The sequence below is a fragment of the Micromys minutus genome (genome assembly GCF_963924665.1).
Source record: "Micromys minutus genome assembly, chromosome: 3".
Lineage (NCBI taxonomy): Eukaryota > Metazoa > Chordata > Mammalia > Rodentia > Muridae > Micromys > Micromys minutus.
Window position 1 is genome coordinate 13581857 of NC_137972.1, and position 14926 is coordinate 13596782.

At 41.8% G+C, this 14926-nt stretch overlaps 1 protein-coding gene across 3 annotated transcripts in view; it reads right to left on the reverse strand.

Annotated features, from left to right (window-relative positions):
- BORCS5 (BLOC-1 related complex subunit 5) overlaps positions 1-14926 on the reverse strand; it is a 61709-nt gene that overhangs the window by 14573 nt on the left and 32210 nt on the right. For 2 of the 3 annotated variants that reach the window (XM_080913884.1, XM_080913883.1), the window contains exon 3: positions 5264-5421. The exons of the other annotated variant lie outside the window; for it this stretch is intronic. In XM_080913884.1, coding sequence (XP_080770010.1) covers positions 5264-5421 — 158 coding nt within the window. The remainder of the gene's footprint in view (positions 1-5263; positions 5422-14926) is intronic. 3 annotated transcript variants of the gene reach the window in all.

Below are 14926 nucleotides of genomic sequence, written 5' to 3' on the forward strand. Positions count from 1 at the left end.
GTCCCTGAAGTCCTCAATTTTTCCTAAGGCCGTCAAACTGTCTCGCATCTGTCTATACTCATAGCCCAAGGCCTGTTTTCTCTAATTTCACTTAGCCCCCATTACTCCAGGATATCCTGCTATCTCACAGAAATCCCACACTGCAACCAGTCTCCACTGACAGTGCTTCGTCGATAGTGATGCAGGTTTTATAATTTTGTTCTGTGTCTTTTCATTTCCCCAGCCAGACTGACCCCTCAGTGGGAAAGCCATAGTTGCTGAGCAACACTGGTTCAGTGATGGGTAAAGGGTAACCTAACATCCAATAAGTAAACCAGTGGTCGAGGTCTACTGTGATGCTGGGAAGGCAGTCACCTCCATTCTTGTTCTTCCCTCTTACATGTACATGTTTGTAAACACAAGGTTTATCATTCAAGAGCATGACTCAAATCTCATATTTCAGTTCTAATTTTAACATTGTTTTATGTGAATCAAAAATGGAAATAGCCAGGTTTCCACTGGATGCAAACAAAGTGATCCTGGGTGCTGCAGCTTTATGATGTGTGCTTAACCGTCTGCTGCAGACTCAGGTGACCACTGAGCCTCTGCTTTTCCACACGCACAGGGCTGTCACTTCTTCACACTTGCAAGCAGATCTCTATGACCCTCTAGGGTAAGAGCAGAGAGCTTGTGCTTGCTTAAAACCATGTGTTCTGCCTCATTCAACTGCAAGTATCAAATCCCAAGCCTTAGGTTTGCAGTGAGCAAAGATGGGTGCATGTCTCAGCAGTTTGCTAACACTCAGCCACTAAAACACAAAGGACACATGACACCTCCAGTGGAAACCCCGAAACTGTCACCCTCTCTGTCCTAAGAGCAGTTGAGGTCCTGGCTCAGCACTCAAGAACTGTTCCCTGTTTTGCAATAACCGTGAGTGACTACAGATTGACTACCCTGTCTTTCAAATGCTTGGAACCAGAAGTCTTTGAGGAGGTTTTATTGTTTGATTTGGGAATAGCTAGCTATAGATAATGAGATATTCTGTGAATGGAACCTAATTCTAAAAATGGTATTTATTCATACTTCATATGTGTCTCACATACACAGCTTGATGATAATCATATTTGGTATTTTTAGTATGCCTGTATGGTACTTGTTGCTTGTTCATAGTGCTTTCATTTTCCTACACCCCAATCTCTCTGCTTGGTTATTGAATGTGACCATCACATTCATTCAGATTCAGAACTTTCACCTGTGGTAAAACTTTCATATTTTGGAGCATTTCAGATTATGAACTGTCGCATGTAGTTTCAAAAATGAACCCACACTAAATCCGGCTATACGCCAGCATTGGTGGTCTCTCTTCCTAGCACAGTGCATATCCTGAGACCATAAGTGTGTGTTTCTCCTAGCCAATGCCTCTTCCACAAACTCCAGCTCTGCCTCTCCAGGGCTCCGAGATCACTCTCTGCAGTCCACCACCCCATGGCCAGCTGTGGGCATGCTCTCACCAGCCCGAGCTCTACTGTGGTTACCCCTCCCCTGGAGCTCAGTCCTTTGCCCAATCTTCTGGTTCCAAAGCCTGGCCAAATTCTGACCCAGCTATGTCCTTTCCCTCCTGCCCACCTGAGTCGCTGTGAATGGAAAATACCACACAATCTTAGTTTAAAATCAACAGATGACACAACCGCTGGGCATGAAATCATCGTCCTAAACTCACCTATTAGTCTATGCTGGAAATCTTCTGGTGGCAGAGGTCACCACTGAGTCTAACAGTTCCCAGTCTACATCCTGCCTCCTCTCCCTCCCCTCTACCTCTTTCAGACCAGAAAGCCCACCTCCTCCTTTTCACCCAGCAATTGGCTTCTTGTTGTCTTTATTAGCCAATCAATTGGGGGAAATTCCCCTACTTGTACTAAACATGTTCAATATATCCTGACTACTCAAACTGCATCTAAAAGGTTCTCAAACAGAATTTTAAACTCGGTTAAATCTATTTATATGACTGTTCTAAAACCCTGGTTCTCAACCCTGGCACCATATGAAAATCGTGTAGAATGGTTTTATAATTATAAGTGCCCAGCTTCCCCTTCCGTCTGGCCAATGCCCTTAAAATTTTTTGGTCTAACCAGCTTAGAGAGAGATTTGGCACCAGCACTTTCTAGTCAGGAAATGGTTATTCTCATAATAGGTCAGTAGAGTACCAATAGGCCTATCTTGACTGCTGGTTGGTATGGCAGCTCACAGGGTTCCCAGCTCAGTAAGACTTGATGACTAACTCCATCCTTCTGGCACACTGAAAGCCACCTAGTAAGGAGGGAACTTTTAGATCAGTCCCAACAGAGAGTAAGTAACTGTGACATGCTCTAAATAGACACAGGTAGCACTAAGTAAAGAGGTATCACTCCTGCTCCAAGGCTGAGGGAACAACACAAAAGTGGCAGGAAGACAGTAAGAGCCTGGGGTCGGGTAGCACTGCTGTAAAACAGGCCCGTGTTCATGAACACACATCAGCTATGGCGCCAGCATGGGCAGGAGAGGATCCACAACCCCTCTCAGGTGAGCAAACAGTGACAGCTGATGTTCTCAGAAGGTGAATCCTTTTTGTCAGGACTGCAGCCTCTGCTGGGTGGCTTATGCTCCAGCCGATGCCCCACAGCCATGCACTCATGGGCAGCACTTCTGTGGGACTCAGTGGGTCATAAACAGGAAAAGAAGGCATGAGGTTAGAAGGTGTGTGCTGAAGGCAGAGAGGAACCGGGGGGAGGTGGGATGAGTATGATCCCAGATACAGTGCATACATCTCTGAAATCAAAGAGTAAATAAAAAATAGTATTGAAGATGTATTAGGACAAGAAAATGGAGGGAAACTGTTTGGGGTAAGAGAGTCAGCAGAGGCATAAAGGGAAAACCAAGAGTAAACAAGAAGTGAACATGACCAAATTATATAATAGATATTTATGAAAATGTCATAATGAAACATTAATCTGTATGGCAAATATTTGCTAATAATAAGCTTTTACTTCTGTGGGATGCTAAGAGATGTTACTTAAGACAAGTGTTTTGAGGAATGTACTGGTTTCCTTAACTGTGAGACTCCCAAGAACGTTAAGTAGCATGCAGAAATTTAGATGTCTGTGATGTGACTTTTCAGGGTGTGGTAATGAATATGCAAGAAGTTTAACCTACACACGTTTTCAAGATTGTTTTGGAAAGTAGTCCTTTATACCAGTGGTTCCCACACCCCAGTTATAATGAAGGGCAGCATTAGGTATCATTTGGCAAGCTTATTAAAACAATAAATCACAGGCCACACCCTGGTTGGGGAGGTGAGAACACATCATTCAAATGAACAGAGTGGAGTGATACTTATGCACACTCAACTCTGGGGACTAGAGCTCTACAGATCATAATACAACTGAACAAGTATTTGAAGGGTTAGAGCTGAGGACATAGAGAAACTGGCATCGTACTTGCCTAACATGCAGGTGTTAGGTTCCATTCCTGGCACTGCATAAATTGAGGTGGTGGTGCACACCTGTAACACCAGCACTCAGAGAGCAGACGCAGGAGGACTGTAAGGTTAAGTTACCCTCAGTGTCAACCTGGACTACATGAGACCCTATCGTAACATATATATTTAAGGCTACATCAGTGCCAAGCAGTGAGAACGGCCATACTAAGTAGTTCTAGATAACAGCATTTGCTACAATTTGGACATGGAGTCTTCCTCAAACTGTTCCTCTTTTGGAGACTTGGTCTCCAGAGTATGGATCCACTCACTGTGAGGTACCTGGATCATGAGGTCTCTGCCTTAATCAGTGGGTTAACTCCTTGAAAGACTGATGCTTGGTAGCGTGTACAGGAAGATGGGGGCCTAGCTGTCTGATGTCGGCCACTGGGGGATGTGCTTTTGAAGGATGTTTTCCCCTTGGTCCCTTGCTATGGGCCTCTGGGCTTTCCACACACACTTCCTGCTGTGCTGCTCTGCCTCACCTCGACCTAGAAACAATGAAGCCGAGAGGCCATACACTGAACTAAGTAAACTTGTGTCAGCTGTTTCACCACTGTGATGACCGACTAACCACGCTGTTTCATTCATTAAAGAAAAATGCATATATTCATACCTCCATGAAAATAGTGCTAAATGGTGGAAGTGTTGACCAATTTAAACCTGCTGCTACAATGAATCTCCAGAACAGACAATCTTCAGAATCTCCAAGCACAGCCCAACTTTTATTAGTCATTAAAAGCAAAGTGTAGTGATAGGCAATCGTCACTTGCTTTTCATGTTCAACTTCTCTTACCAGAGTTGATGATCCATCACCAGTTAACAAACCCAGAGGTGCCCTCCTCCTAGCAATTTCTCCTCGGTAACGCTCTTAAGCTTTCCTTCATCTGCCATTACCTCACAGCAGGAATATGAGTTCTTTCTTGGTTGAAAATTTTAAAATGCATATTTACTTATCCCATGGTGCTCCCAAAACTGTGCCATGTAATCACCTGACCAATACATCATCCCAGTGCTTAAGCAAAGAACCTGCTATAGCTACTGGTAACTACACATTTGTCCTGTTTTTAAGTTTATTGATTGATAGTCTTTTGTATCAAGGATAGCTTCCAACTTGCTATGTAGCTAGGAACGACCTCAAACTTCTGATTCTGTCTTAACCACCTGAATTTTGGAATCACAGGTATAAACCAACCATATCAAGTTTACATGGTGCTGGGGATGGAACCCAGTGATTCATTCTTGCCAAACAAGCCATTTCCCAGCTAAAGTGCAGTCCCAGGCCTGTACCATGTTCTGTGTTTATAAGCTATTTCACATGAATGATACCTGAGCTGTATTCACAAAAGCCCTTAGGGTTAAACAGGCATAATTACTTACTTACAGCAGATAGGGGCCACTGAGCTCTGCGTGTACTAACAGTAAAAAGAGCAGACTATGCTAAGGCTCCTATATTCAAAGCAATAAGTTCTATGAAAAGTATAGAAGTCATACATAAGAAAAAGTTAAACACAGATCTATCTAGAGCAAACTCATGATCATAAGACTCTACACACTAACACAGCTAATAGCCATGGAGCAGGCTCTCCACGTCCAATGCTAGACTACTACTAGGCCCATTCCTCGTGTGCAGAAAAATTAAACAACAAGCCTGACCAACTCAGTTGTGAAGCAGGAGTCAAATTCCAGGCTGTTCTCACCTGAGAACATTCTTCACCAGCTTGTCTTACTACTGCCATGAGTCTGGGATGGAGTCCCCCACAGACATGTTACCTCTTTGATTCGCTTGACTAGAGCATTCTGATCAAAAGCAACTGCCTCTGCGCACTGGTGCAGGTGATCTTGGTACCGGAGGCAGAGCTGCAGCACCTGCTGGGAATCTAGCTTCTCCAGTTTGGCATTTGTTGGGGAAGTCTGTCCACTCAAGAGTCCTTTAGAGGAGAGAGATGGAAAAGGTGTAATGAGAAACGCTGCTGACAAATGTGATTAACCTAGCTGAAGTCATGGAGTCAGGGAAAGAGACATTTAATTTGCCTCTTCTGCTCTCTGTAAATAAAAATCATCACAGCTACCTTTTGTGGAGTCCCAACCACCCATCACAACTGTTGCCAGGGGCTCCCTATGCATTACTATTTTAGCCTATTTCACACAAGAGGGAGGTCATTAAGAAGGGAATCAGTGGCTTCCCTCAGACAGTACTCCTGGCCTTATCACACACTATAAAGTATCAGAGGCACAAACCCTACAGACCAAAAAAGATGGAAATGCATTTGGTTACGAATATGGTTATCTGAAAAACTGAGAAAAATGTATAAGGAAATTTTAAGAATTTGATACCAAAATTAAAACAAAGGCCAGAGTACATGCTAACCAGTCTGAAACAGTTTATATTGAACCACCATGCTTTCCTATAGGTGCATAAGTCAGGGTAAAATACAACCATCTACTGCAGAAGAAATCAGTTCAGTTACAGAAGCAACTACACTTGCCTATGGTCAGAAGGCAAAGCCCTGACCTGAATTTAAGCCCATGCACTTTGGTTGCCAAGGCAACAATTCTGCAATTGTGGTATCGAGCATGCAAACTCTCAAGACTACTGGCATTGTATCTACTGTTATTAATCTTTTAAAAGTTAAGACTGATAAAATTCTTTAGTAATAAATAATTGTATATATCTCAAAAGGTCAAAATAATAACATTTTACAGATTAACATATAACCTATTTTGAGGAAAATTGCCATTTCTTCTCTCAAAGTCTGGGAAACTCTACTGAACACTTGTCAGATTCACAGTGGCTTACGAATGGTGTCCAGGTATCATCACAAAAGCCATTTGACCTCAGAGACGCCTGTGTAGGGTCCTGGGGCTCCTGGGACACCTGTCCCCCAGCTAGCACATTCTGAGAATCACTCACTAGAGCCTATCACGCTGTTCTTGGACTAAAGCACAAGGATTGTTGAGGCATGTGACATTGGTCACGTGACACTGAGCATGTGACATTGGGCATGTGCTGAGCCTCCCATGCCCAAGTTCATCCTGTTCCTTTCTACCATCAGTTCCTTACTGTTCCCGTACGTGGAAACTCAACCCCAAATTCTTCCCCAGCAGGATGATACACAGATAACACACATACAGCTGGGCTGTGCCTGAGAATCCTCGGGCATGCCACACAGTGCTCATGTCTTTATGGAACTCAGCACTAGGGAGGGTGTGACATCAGGATTAGAAGTTCAGTCATTCTCAACCATACAATAAATTCAAGGTCAACCTGAGAGACCCCAAGATGGTTTCAAACAAAATAAACAATGAATTATATGCTAGGCTAAAATTTATGGTTCAACTATTTATTTGTAAGTAGGATTTTTCTTTATAATCTTTTATCGCACAATTTTCAAAATACAGAAAGCCTGGAAGAAACCCAAACTCTTCTAAGGCTCCATAAGTCACATTTTATAATATCCAGACCTCACTGCATAACTGTTTCTTCTTCCGAGACATTAACAATAAGCAGAGATTTAATAGCTGGGCAGTAGTAGTGCAAGCCTTAAGTCCCTTGGGAAGTAGAGGCTGGAGGATCTCTGAGTTTGAGGCCAGCATGGTCTACAGAGTAAATTACAGGACAGTCAGGGCTACACAAAACCTCATCTTCAAAACAAACAAACAAAAGCAGATATCATGATATCTTGGTTCATAAAAGATTTATGTATACATACTTATGGTTAATCTTTCATGTTAAATAAATTAAGTTTCTACATTAGTTGGAAGCAGGACCACTTCCTTTGTTTAAAGTTATAACAGAGATTCACACAAAATAGACATTCACTGAGCTAAAACCTAATCTAACAGACTCTGTTAATAAAGTGGTGGGTTTGCATATGGAAATACTGGACGTATTTCCTACAATCATGCTGAAACCATCCCTTTTGTACAAAAATGAGGAGTGGGCTCCAGGGAGTGGGTGAGGATCCAGACAGAAATTAATGGAGCCAACAAATTGCTTACTACATCCACCTCTTCACATCAAGTGCTGAGTGGAAAAATCATTAGGGTTAGAAATTGGGTGACCATTTTTCTGAATTCTTTATGTTAAAAATCATAAGAGTTAAAACATAAAGCACAGTCCAGAGCTGTGTAGTTATTAAATTAGGCTACTGCCAAACCGAATTTCCCAACCCTGAGAGCTTAGTTGTAGAATTAGAAATTAATAGTATAATGCTAGACACATATTTTAAAATGACAGAACAGAGAAAGTAGACGCTATAACTTTGGAAAATGTTACTGGGAAGGTATAATTAAGCAACAATACTATAAAAAAAAAGAAAAAGAATCCCTTTGTGTGAGCTAAATGCTAATGTCTTCCCAAAATTGCCACTTGAAACCCTACAGATCCTTATTTCTACCTCCCAGTGTTAGAATTATAGATGTGCACCGTGTGTGCGTGTACACATACATGGGAGCACACATATGAACACCTCAGCCTGGAGATCAGAGGATAACTTGTTTTACACAAAGCTTTAAATATTGTTTTAGCCTTTAAGTGTTTTATTTATTCCTTGACAATTTCGTTCATGTACAAAACACATTTTGGTAATATTCACTGTTCTCAGATCCTCTTCCCATGTTCCTCTCTTAACTTCTTGTCTTCTTTTTGTTTTAAACCACTGAACCCGATTAGTGCTGCTTATGTACATATAGGTGTGGGATTATCCACTGGGACCTGGTCAATCTACAGGAAACCACACCCCTGATGAAAACTGACTCTCCCTCTCTAGGAGTGATCGGCTGCCATCTGGAGGAGAACTTTTAGGAGTCTGTCTTAGGGACCAAACCCAGGCTGTATATAGCTCTACAGCAAACACCCTTACCTGCTGGGTCACCTCATGTTTGGCTTTTTCTGTAAGTTCTAGAAGTCTGACTCAGGTCCTCAGGCTTCGTAGCAAACACTTTACCCAGGTGTCAACTCCCCAGTCCCTACTCTTGCCTCTCTACAGCAAAGATGCTTTCTTACTTGTCTTCACTTTATGGGCGGGTAGGTAGGTGTTGGTGCACGTGTACTAAGTGCCTTGCCCTGCTCTGCCTACCTGTCCATCTTCCTCTTCCCTTTCTCAGCTATCAGAGTGGTGGGGCTGGTCAGGCCAAGGAGGTGGCCCAGCTGGTCCAGTGCTTGTTGGGTATGCAGTAGAACCTGAACCTGAATGGTCAGAAAGTGACAGGTAGGGCTGGAGAGATGGCTCAGTGGTTAAGAGTACTGACTGCTCTTCCAAAAGTCCTGGGTTCAAATCCCAGCAACAACATGGTGGTTCACAACCATCTGTAATAAGATCTGATGACCTCTTCTGGTGTGTCTGAAGACAGCTACAGTCTACTTATATATAATAAATAAATATTTAAAAAAAGAAGGTGACAGGTAACTGCCTTATAAACACTTACTGTACAGTGTCCACCAACATAATACTATCCTTACCTAGACCTAAGGAAATGAAAGGGAGCCACCGCCATTACAATGCCAGCTGTGTTTCCCCTGTGCAAACCACAAAGAAAGGTATCTCCAGTCAACCCTCAGAATCGGACCTGTGCCACCAGTGACTGAATGTGTTATGTAAGCCATGAACTCACCTCCCCTAAAAAGAGCTTCAGCCTTCTAAAATGGAAAACCACAGACTCTAGAAATCACTGCTGTTGATTACACTTGAGGAACTACAAGGTACTTCTCTTCTAACCTAAGTCCAAACCATGTGGCCTATAAAGGTCACATCGTCAGGAAATGTCTTTTTCTTTGTAAGTCACTATATAGTGATGTGCATGACTGTAAAGTTCTGAACTTAGTGGATAGGGAAAAGAGGATCAGGAGTTCAAGGCCAACCTTTAGCAACATAGCAAGTTCAAGATCAGCCAAGGGTTGCATGAGATCCTGTTAGGGAAAAAAAAGAAAGAAAGAAAAAAAAAAGGACAAAAAAGCCAGAAATATAAAGAAAGTATGAGGTAGCTGATTGGTAAATTGCAAAACAGCAACACAGGGACACAAAAGGCAAGAAAAAGCAAAGTATGATGATGCCTCCAAAAGTAAGAACTACAGAGAAAAGAGACTGACAAGCAGTCTGAAATATAATGAAAAATAATGATCCCAGGAAAAGAGACCAGACATGAGATCTGAAACAAAGCACTAACTTCATTTTTAGACCTTCTTCTACCCAGCATGGTACTGGAGTTCCAACCAAAACAATTAAATAGGAGAAAAGGGAGAGGTGTTCAAACTGGAGGGGGAAATAAAGTGACTTATGACCACAGGGATGGTTTTATATGCAGAAATCCCTAAATACTGCTGGATTCATGAACAAAGCTCAGTAAAGTAAGAGGATACAACAAAGTCAACCCAAAAGTCAGTTGCATTCCATGAACTAATGAGAAATCTACAAAGCACAGAAATAAAGCGGTTCCAATGACAAGCACATCGAAAGCACACAGAACGTGGGGATTAACGACAAAAGAGGAGACCTGCATAATGGACATTATGACACTGATGAAAGCCAGGGCACAGGAGAGACTCTTGAAGTTATCCTCAGGTCTCAGAACATTACTCAAATGTAAATGATGAATCCTCAAAACATCTGATTAGTTCAAATAAATCAGACAAAAAGGGGTAAATATTGTCTAATTCCATTTACATGAAATACACAGAATAGTGAAATTCCTAGAGAAAGGAAAGAGAATAATGGCTGTCACACTAAGGTGACTTTGGAGGCCACTGTTAGTGGCTTCAGAGTTGAATGTGACATTATAGGAAAGAGACATGGCCTTGGAATGGGGTTAAGATGAAGCATTTTAGGTGAAATGTAAACAACACTAAAATCAGCACCAGTCCCTGACACTATTAATGATGCTCTGTTGTGCTTGTAGTGAGGAGCATGTTGTCCTCTGAGAGGTCCCACCAGCAGCTGACTCACACAGATATAGACACCAACAGCCAAACAGTGAATGGAGCTTGGGGACAATTATGGAAGAATGGGAGGAAGAATTGAGCCCTGATGGGTATAGGAACTCCACAGGAGGACAAACAGAGTCAACTAACCTGGATCCTTGAGGCTCTCAGAGTCTGAATCAACAACAAAGGGCATATATGAAGGCTTCCCCAAACATACGTACAGAACAGATGTGCAGCTTGGTCTTCATGTGGGTCCTGAATAACTGGTGTTGGGGCTCTCCCAAAGGCTGCTCTGTATATGTGGGATATATTCTGCTAGTTGGGCTAACTTGTCTGACCTCAGTGGGAAAGTAAGCACATCTAGCCTCACAGAGTCTTAAAGTGCTTGGAGTGCGCGCGCACACGCGCGCGCACACACACACATGCACGCACGCATGCGGGGTACCCAGTAGGGGGTCCCCACACAATCAGAGAAGGAGAGGGGTGACTGGGAGAGAGCAGTGAGCTGTTTGTAAAATGAATAAGTAAAATTTAAATAAATTAAACTTAAAAAGAAGAAGGAGGCCAAGAGAGAAAAAGTATGGTCAACAGGAAACAAAATAAAAACTATATCTCCTTGCCTAGAAACAATTCTTAAATCAAGTTTTATTAAAGTCTCAAATTTTCATTTTACATTTTAAAATATATTTATTATTTTGTGTGTGTGAGAAGTACACATACCCCAGGGCTCATGTGTGGAGTCGGTGAAGCTCAGGGGACTCTCTTCTCTCCGTATACCATGTGGGTTCCAGGGACCTAATACAAGTCACCATGCCTAATGCAAGGCAACAAGTGCCTTCATTCACTGGCCTTCAGATTTTCACTTTATTCCTATCTGTCTATCATCCATCTATCTATCTATCTATCTATCTATCTATCTATCTATCTATCTATATCTGGTTATTTATATATCTCTCTAACTATATCTAGCTATATATCTATAGACATAGTTAAATATAGAGAGATGTAGATATCTATAGAGAGAATATATATAATATAGAGAATATATAATGTATATAAATTTTCATATATATAATCTATATGAGGTTCCTTTATAAAAAGGCTCATCAACAGAAAAGAGGTCTCCTTCTGACCTTTCAGCTTCTGTCCTATGGGGTCACAGTACTTAGGGCACCGGCTTGACAGCAAAACCTGAACCTCAAGCCTCACTAAACAAATGTTAGCACCAGATCTTGGGTTGCCAAGCTTTTTAAACTGAAAAATAAATTTTGTTCCTTAAAAAGTATTCATTCTTGAGTATTTCATTACAGTAGCACAAAAAGATTAACAAGACAAAAAAAAAAAAAAAAAAAAAAAAAAAACTCTAATATCTTAGGGACTTAAATATTCAGCATGCACTCCATTTGCCAAGGAGAGCTCTGGATTTAAATCCTTTCAAGTAGCTACACTTTAACCTTTGTGTGTGTGTGTGTGTGTGTGTGTGTGTGTGTGTGTGTATGAGAAGGGGGGGTGGAGAGAGAGGGAGAGATTGGTTGATTGATTGATTAATTGAACTCACTACGTAGCCCAGGCAATCCTTTGGACCTGCTGAATCCTCCTACCTCAGCTTTCTGAGTGCTGGGATTATCAGCATCACACCCAGTACAGGACATATATTTCACTCCTATTGTTGCAAAGAAATAAACTCCTTTTTGCCTCTGAAGTAAACTTACGTCACCCTTGTTTGAAGATAGGTACAGCTTCTAAGTGAGTCTTTATCTATAAATTGTTTGATGGCAGCCTTTGAAAATGCAAAGGCAGTTATATGGAACTACAAGATAAAGAGACACTAAAGATCAACAAGAACTGGTAGTAAACTTTGCTCCTTCCCCTAGTAAGTACATGTAAACACAATGTATCCCATCATCATGGTCAGAGCTAGACTGAGTTACAACAATAAATGACATATCAGTGGCTCCATTAGTTAGTTCTCTGACCCCTGGCCTCAGGTTCACTGTAATAATATATCTCAATCTCTATGAAACCATAAACACAAACATTTCCACTTTGTGGCTGAAAGGGCATCTACATGCTAAGTCCCTGAATGCATGAGTCAGTGCACTGTTGCAGAAGATATTCCCGTTAGATTCAAACTTGCCCCTCCTACTGCCTCGAAGGCACAGAGCTGTGAAAGCATGTAGAAAATGCAGCTCAATAACACAAGAACTGGCATTATTATCACTACCCTTCTATCATTCTGTGCTGCAGTTCCTCCAAAAGCAGAAAGGCACCCCAAAGAGGACAGGGAGAGCTGGGCCTTCATAAGACGGTATCTGCTGATGCCTCAAATGCAAAGAGCAGCTGAGAGTGGCAGGTGGAAGCAAGCAGAAGCCACACTCCTCCAGAAATCACACTTGTGCTGCCAGAGACAAAGGGAGTAAGGGGTCTAAAGTCACACAGATATTTTCAACAGAACCATGTGCAGTTCATGTTGAAGTCAATGCAATTAAGGTTATGGACATGGATTTGCAAACTGGTTAAATCGACGGCCTTAGAACTAAACCTGCCTTTAAGTTTCAGCTCTGACTATTCTTTCAGCACTAGTAACCGTCATTGGTCAATGAGGAAATGCTGAGCCAGATATTTATACAGCAATTAGATGAGATCCTGTATGTTACATCTTTAAACTAAAAAAGAAAGAGGGAGAAGAAAGGAAAAAGTAGTTGCTATTATTAATGGCAAAGGAGAACTGTGTGTGCTCGACCACTTTTTATATACGACTTGTTAAAAACAAACACTAAAATGAGTAGGACCCTGGACACTCTGGCACAAGTTCACCCATTGAGTATAGAGTACATAAAGTTTACTTATCCTCCAATATTTATGTATAAAATTTCTTTATAGATATACATTGGAAGAAAATAATTTAACAAAAGCAGGCTAGAGAGTTGGCCCAGCAGTAAAGAGCACTGAGCTGTTCTTCCAGAGAACCTGGGTCCTATTCCAGCACCTGCATGGCAGCTCATAAGCATCTGAAGCTCCAGTTCCAGGGGATGTGCCCTGTTCTCACCACAGATACACATGTGCGTACACACTCAGACACACATGCAAGCATATGCTAATACAAAAAAAAATACAATAAATAATTCTACAATTTTTATGAATTTAAAATCAAGTCAAACACATGTTTCCATGCTAATAACAGTAGAAAACAATACAATCTACATAAAGTCAAAATGTTTCCAAAGTTCTTTTAATGATTCTTGAAGGAAGGTGTGCAGTAACCCAAAGCTCTGTGCATATACATGTAATCTACCACTAAACTAGGCGCCCTTGGGCCTAGGTAGTCCTTCATCATAAATTAAAACTAGGTGAAGGTCATGTAAAATCAGATTTAGGGTCATGAGAAGAAAGAGATTCGACCAATCAAAGTTGTCCTATATGGGAACGGCTGTGTATTATAATGAGCTCTCTGGCCACACAAGATCAGCAGCCTGCTTCAATGAGAAATTCCAAAACAGAAATCTGTGATGGTTAATACTGTTAGCTTGGCAGGCTTTTAGAACCACACAGGAGTCATACCTCTGGGCATAAGGAGTTCCTCAGTTGGTTTACGATTGTGGTGGGAAGAACTGCCTTAAATTCAGGCACCAACATTTCAGGACTGAAGAAAAAGGAGAAAGTAGCTTAGAACAAGCCTGCACCACTCTGTGCTTCCTGAGTGGATACAAAGGCCCAGCTGCTGCCTTGCCTTCCCTGCTGTGGTGAACTGATTCCTCAAACCATGAGCCACAGTAAAGTAAACCAACCCTTATTTAAGTTGCTTTTGTCAGAACAGTGAGAAAAGGAAAGGGCTTGATGGGAAAGCCAGCTCTCGATGGCTCAGTGGTCAGGAGCGCTGACTGTTCTTCCAGGGACCTGAGTAGAGTTACCAGCACCTACACGGGGGTCTCACTATCTCCTAGAACTCCAGCTGGAAAGGATCTTCTACCTTCCTCTGGCACCTGCAAACAAATGGTATTCACTCACAGAAATACACGTATGTGCACATGAGACAATAAAACAAATCTTTTTTAGAAAGAAAACGGTAGAGGTGGAGGGAGGGAAGGAGAGAGGGAGAGGGCGAAAGAGGGAGGGAGAGATTCCCTTCTAGCTCTGAGATCCTATGAGCCTTATATGCTTCAAGACACAAATTAACTTTCTGGTGCTCATGGAAAAATAGTTTTGCTCTAATAATCATACCCCTAAAACCCAAAGGTTTCCAAATTGAGGTAAAGATGGATTTACCACTCAACTCAAACAGGACTGAAGGTGAATGGATGTTCTAATTCTGAATCATGTTATTTTCCTCTTTCAGCTCATTTCCTTCCTGGATGCTGTGCTCACAATCCTATTGGACTGAAACCCATCAACACTCCCTTCCCTCTCCTCTCCTGCAGAGCCATCCTAGAGAAACAAACTTAGATGATGATTCACACAGCCAGATTTTTATAAAAACTCCAGTGTTATTCCAGTGTCCTCAAGACAATGGTAAT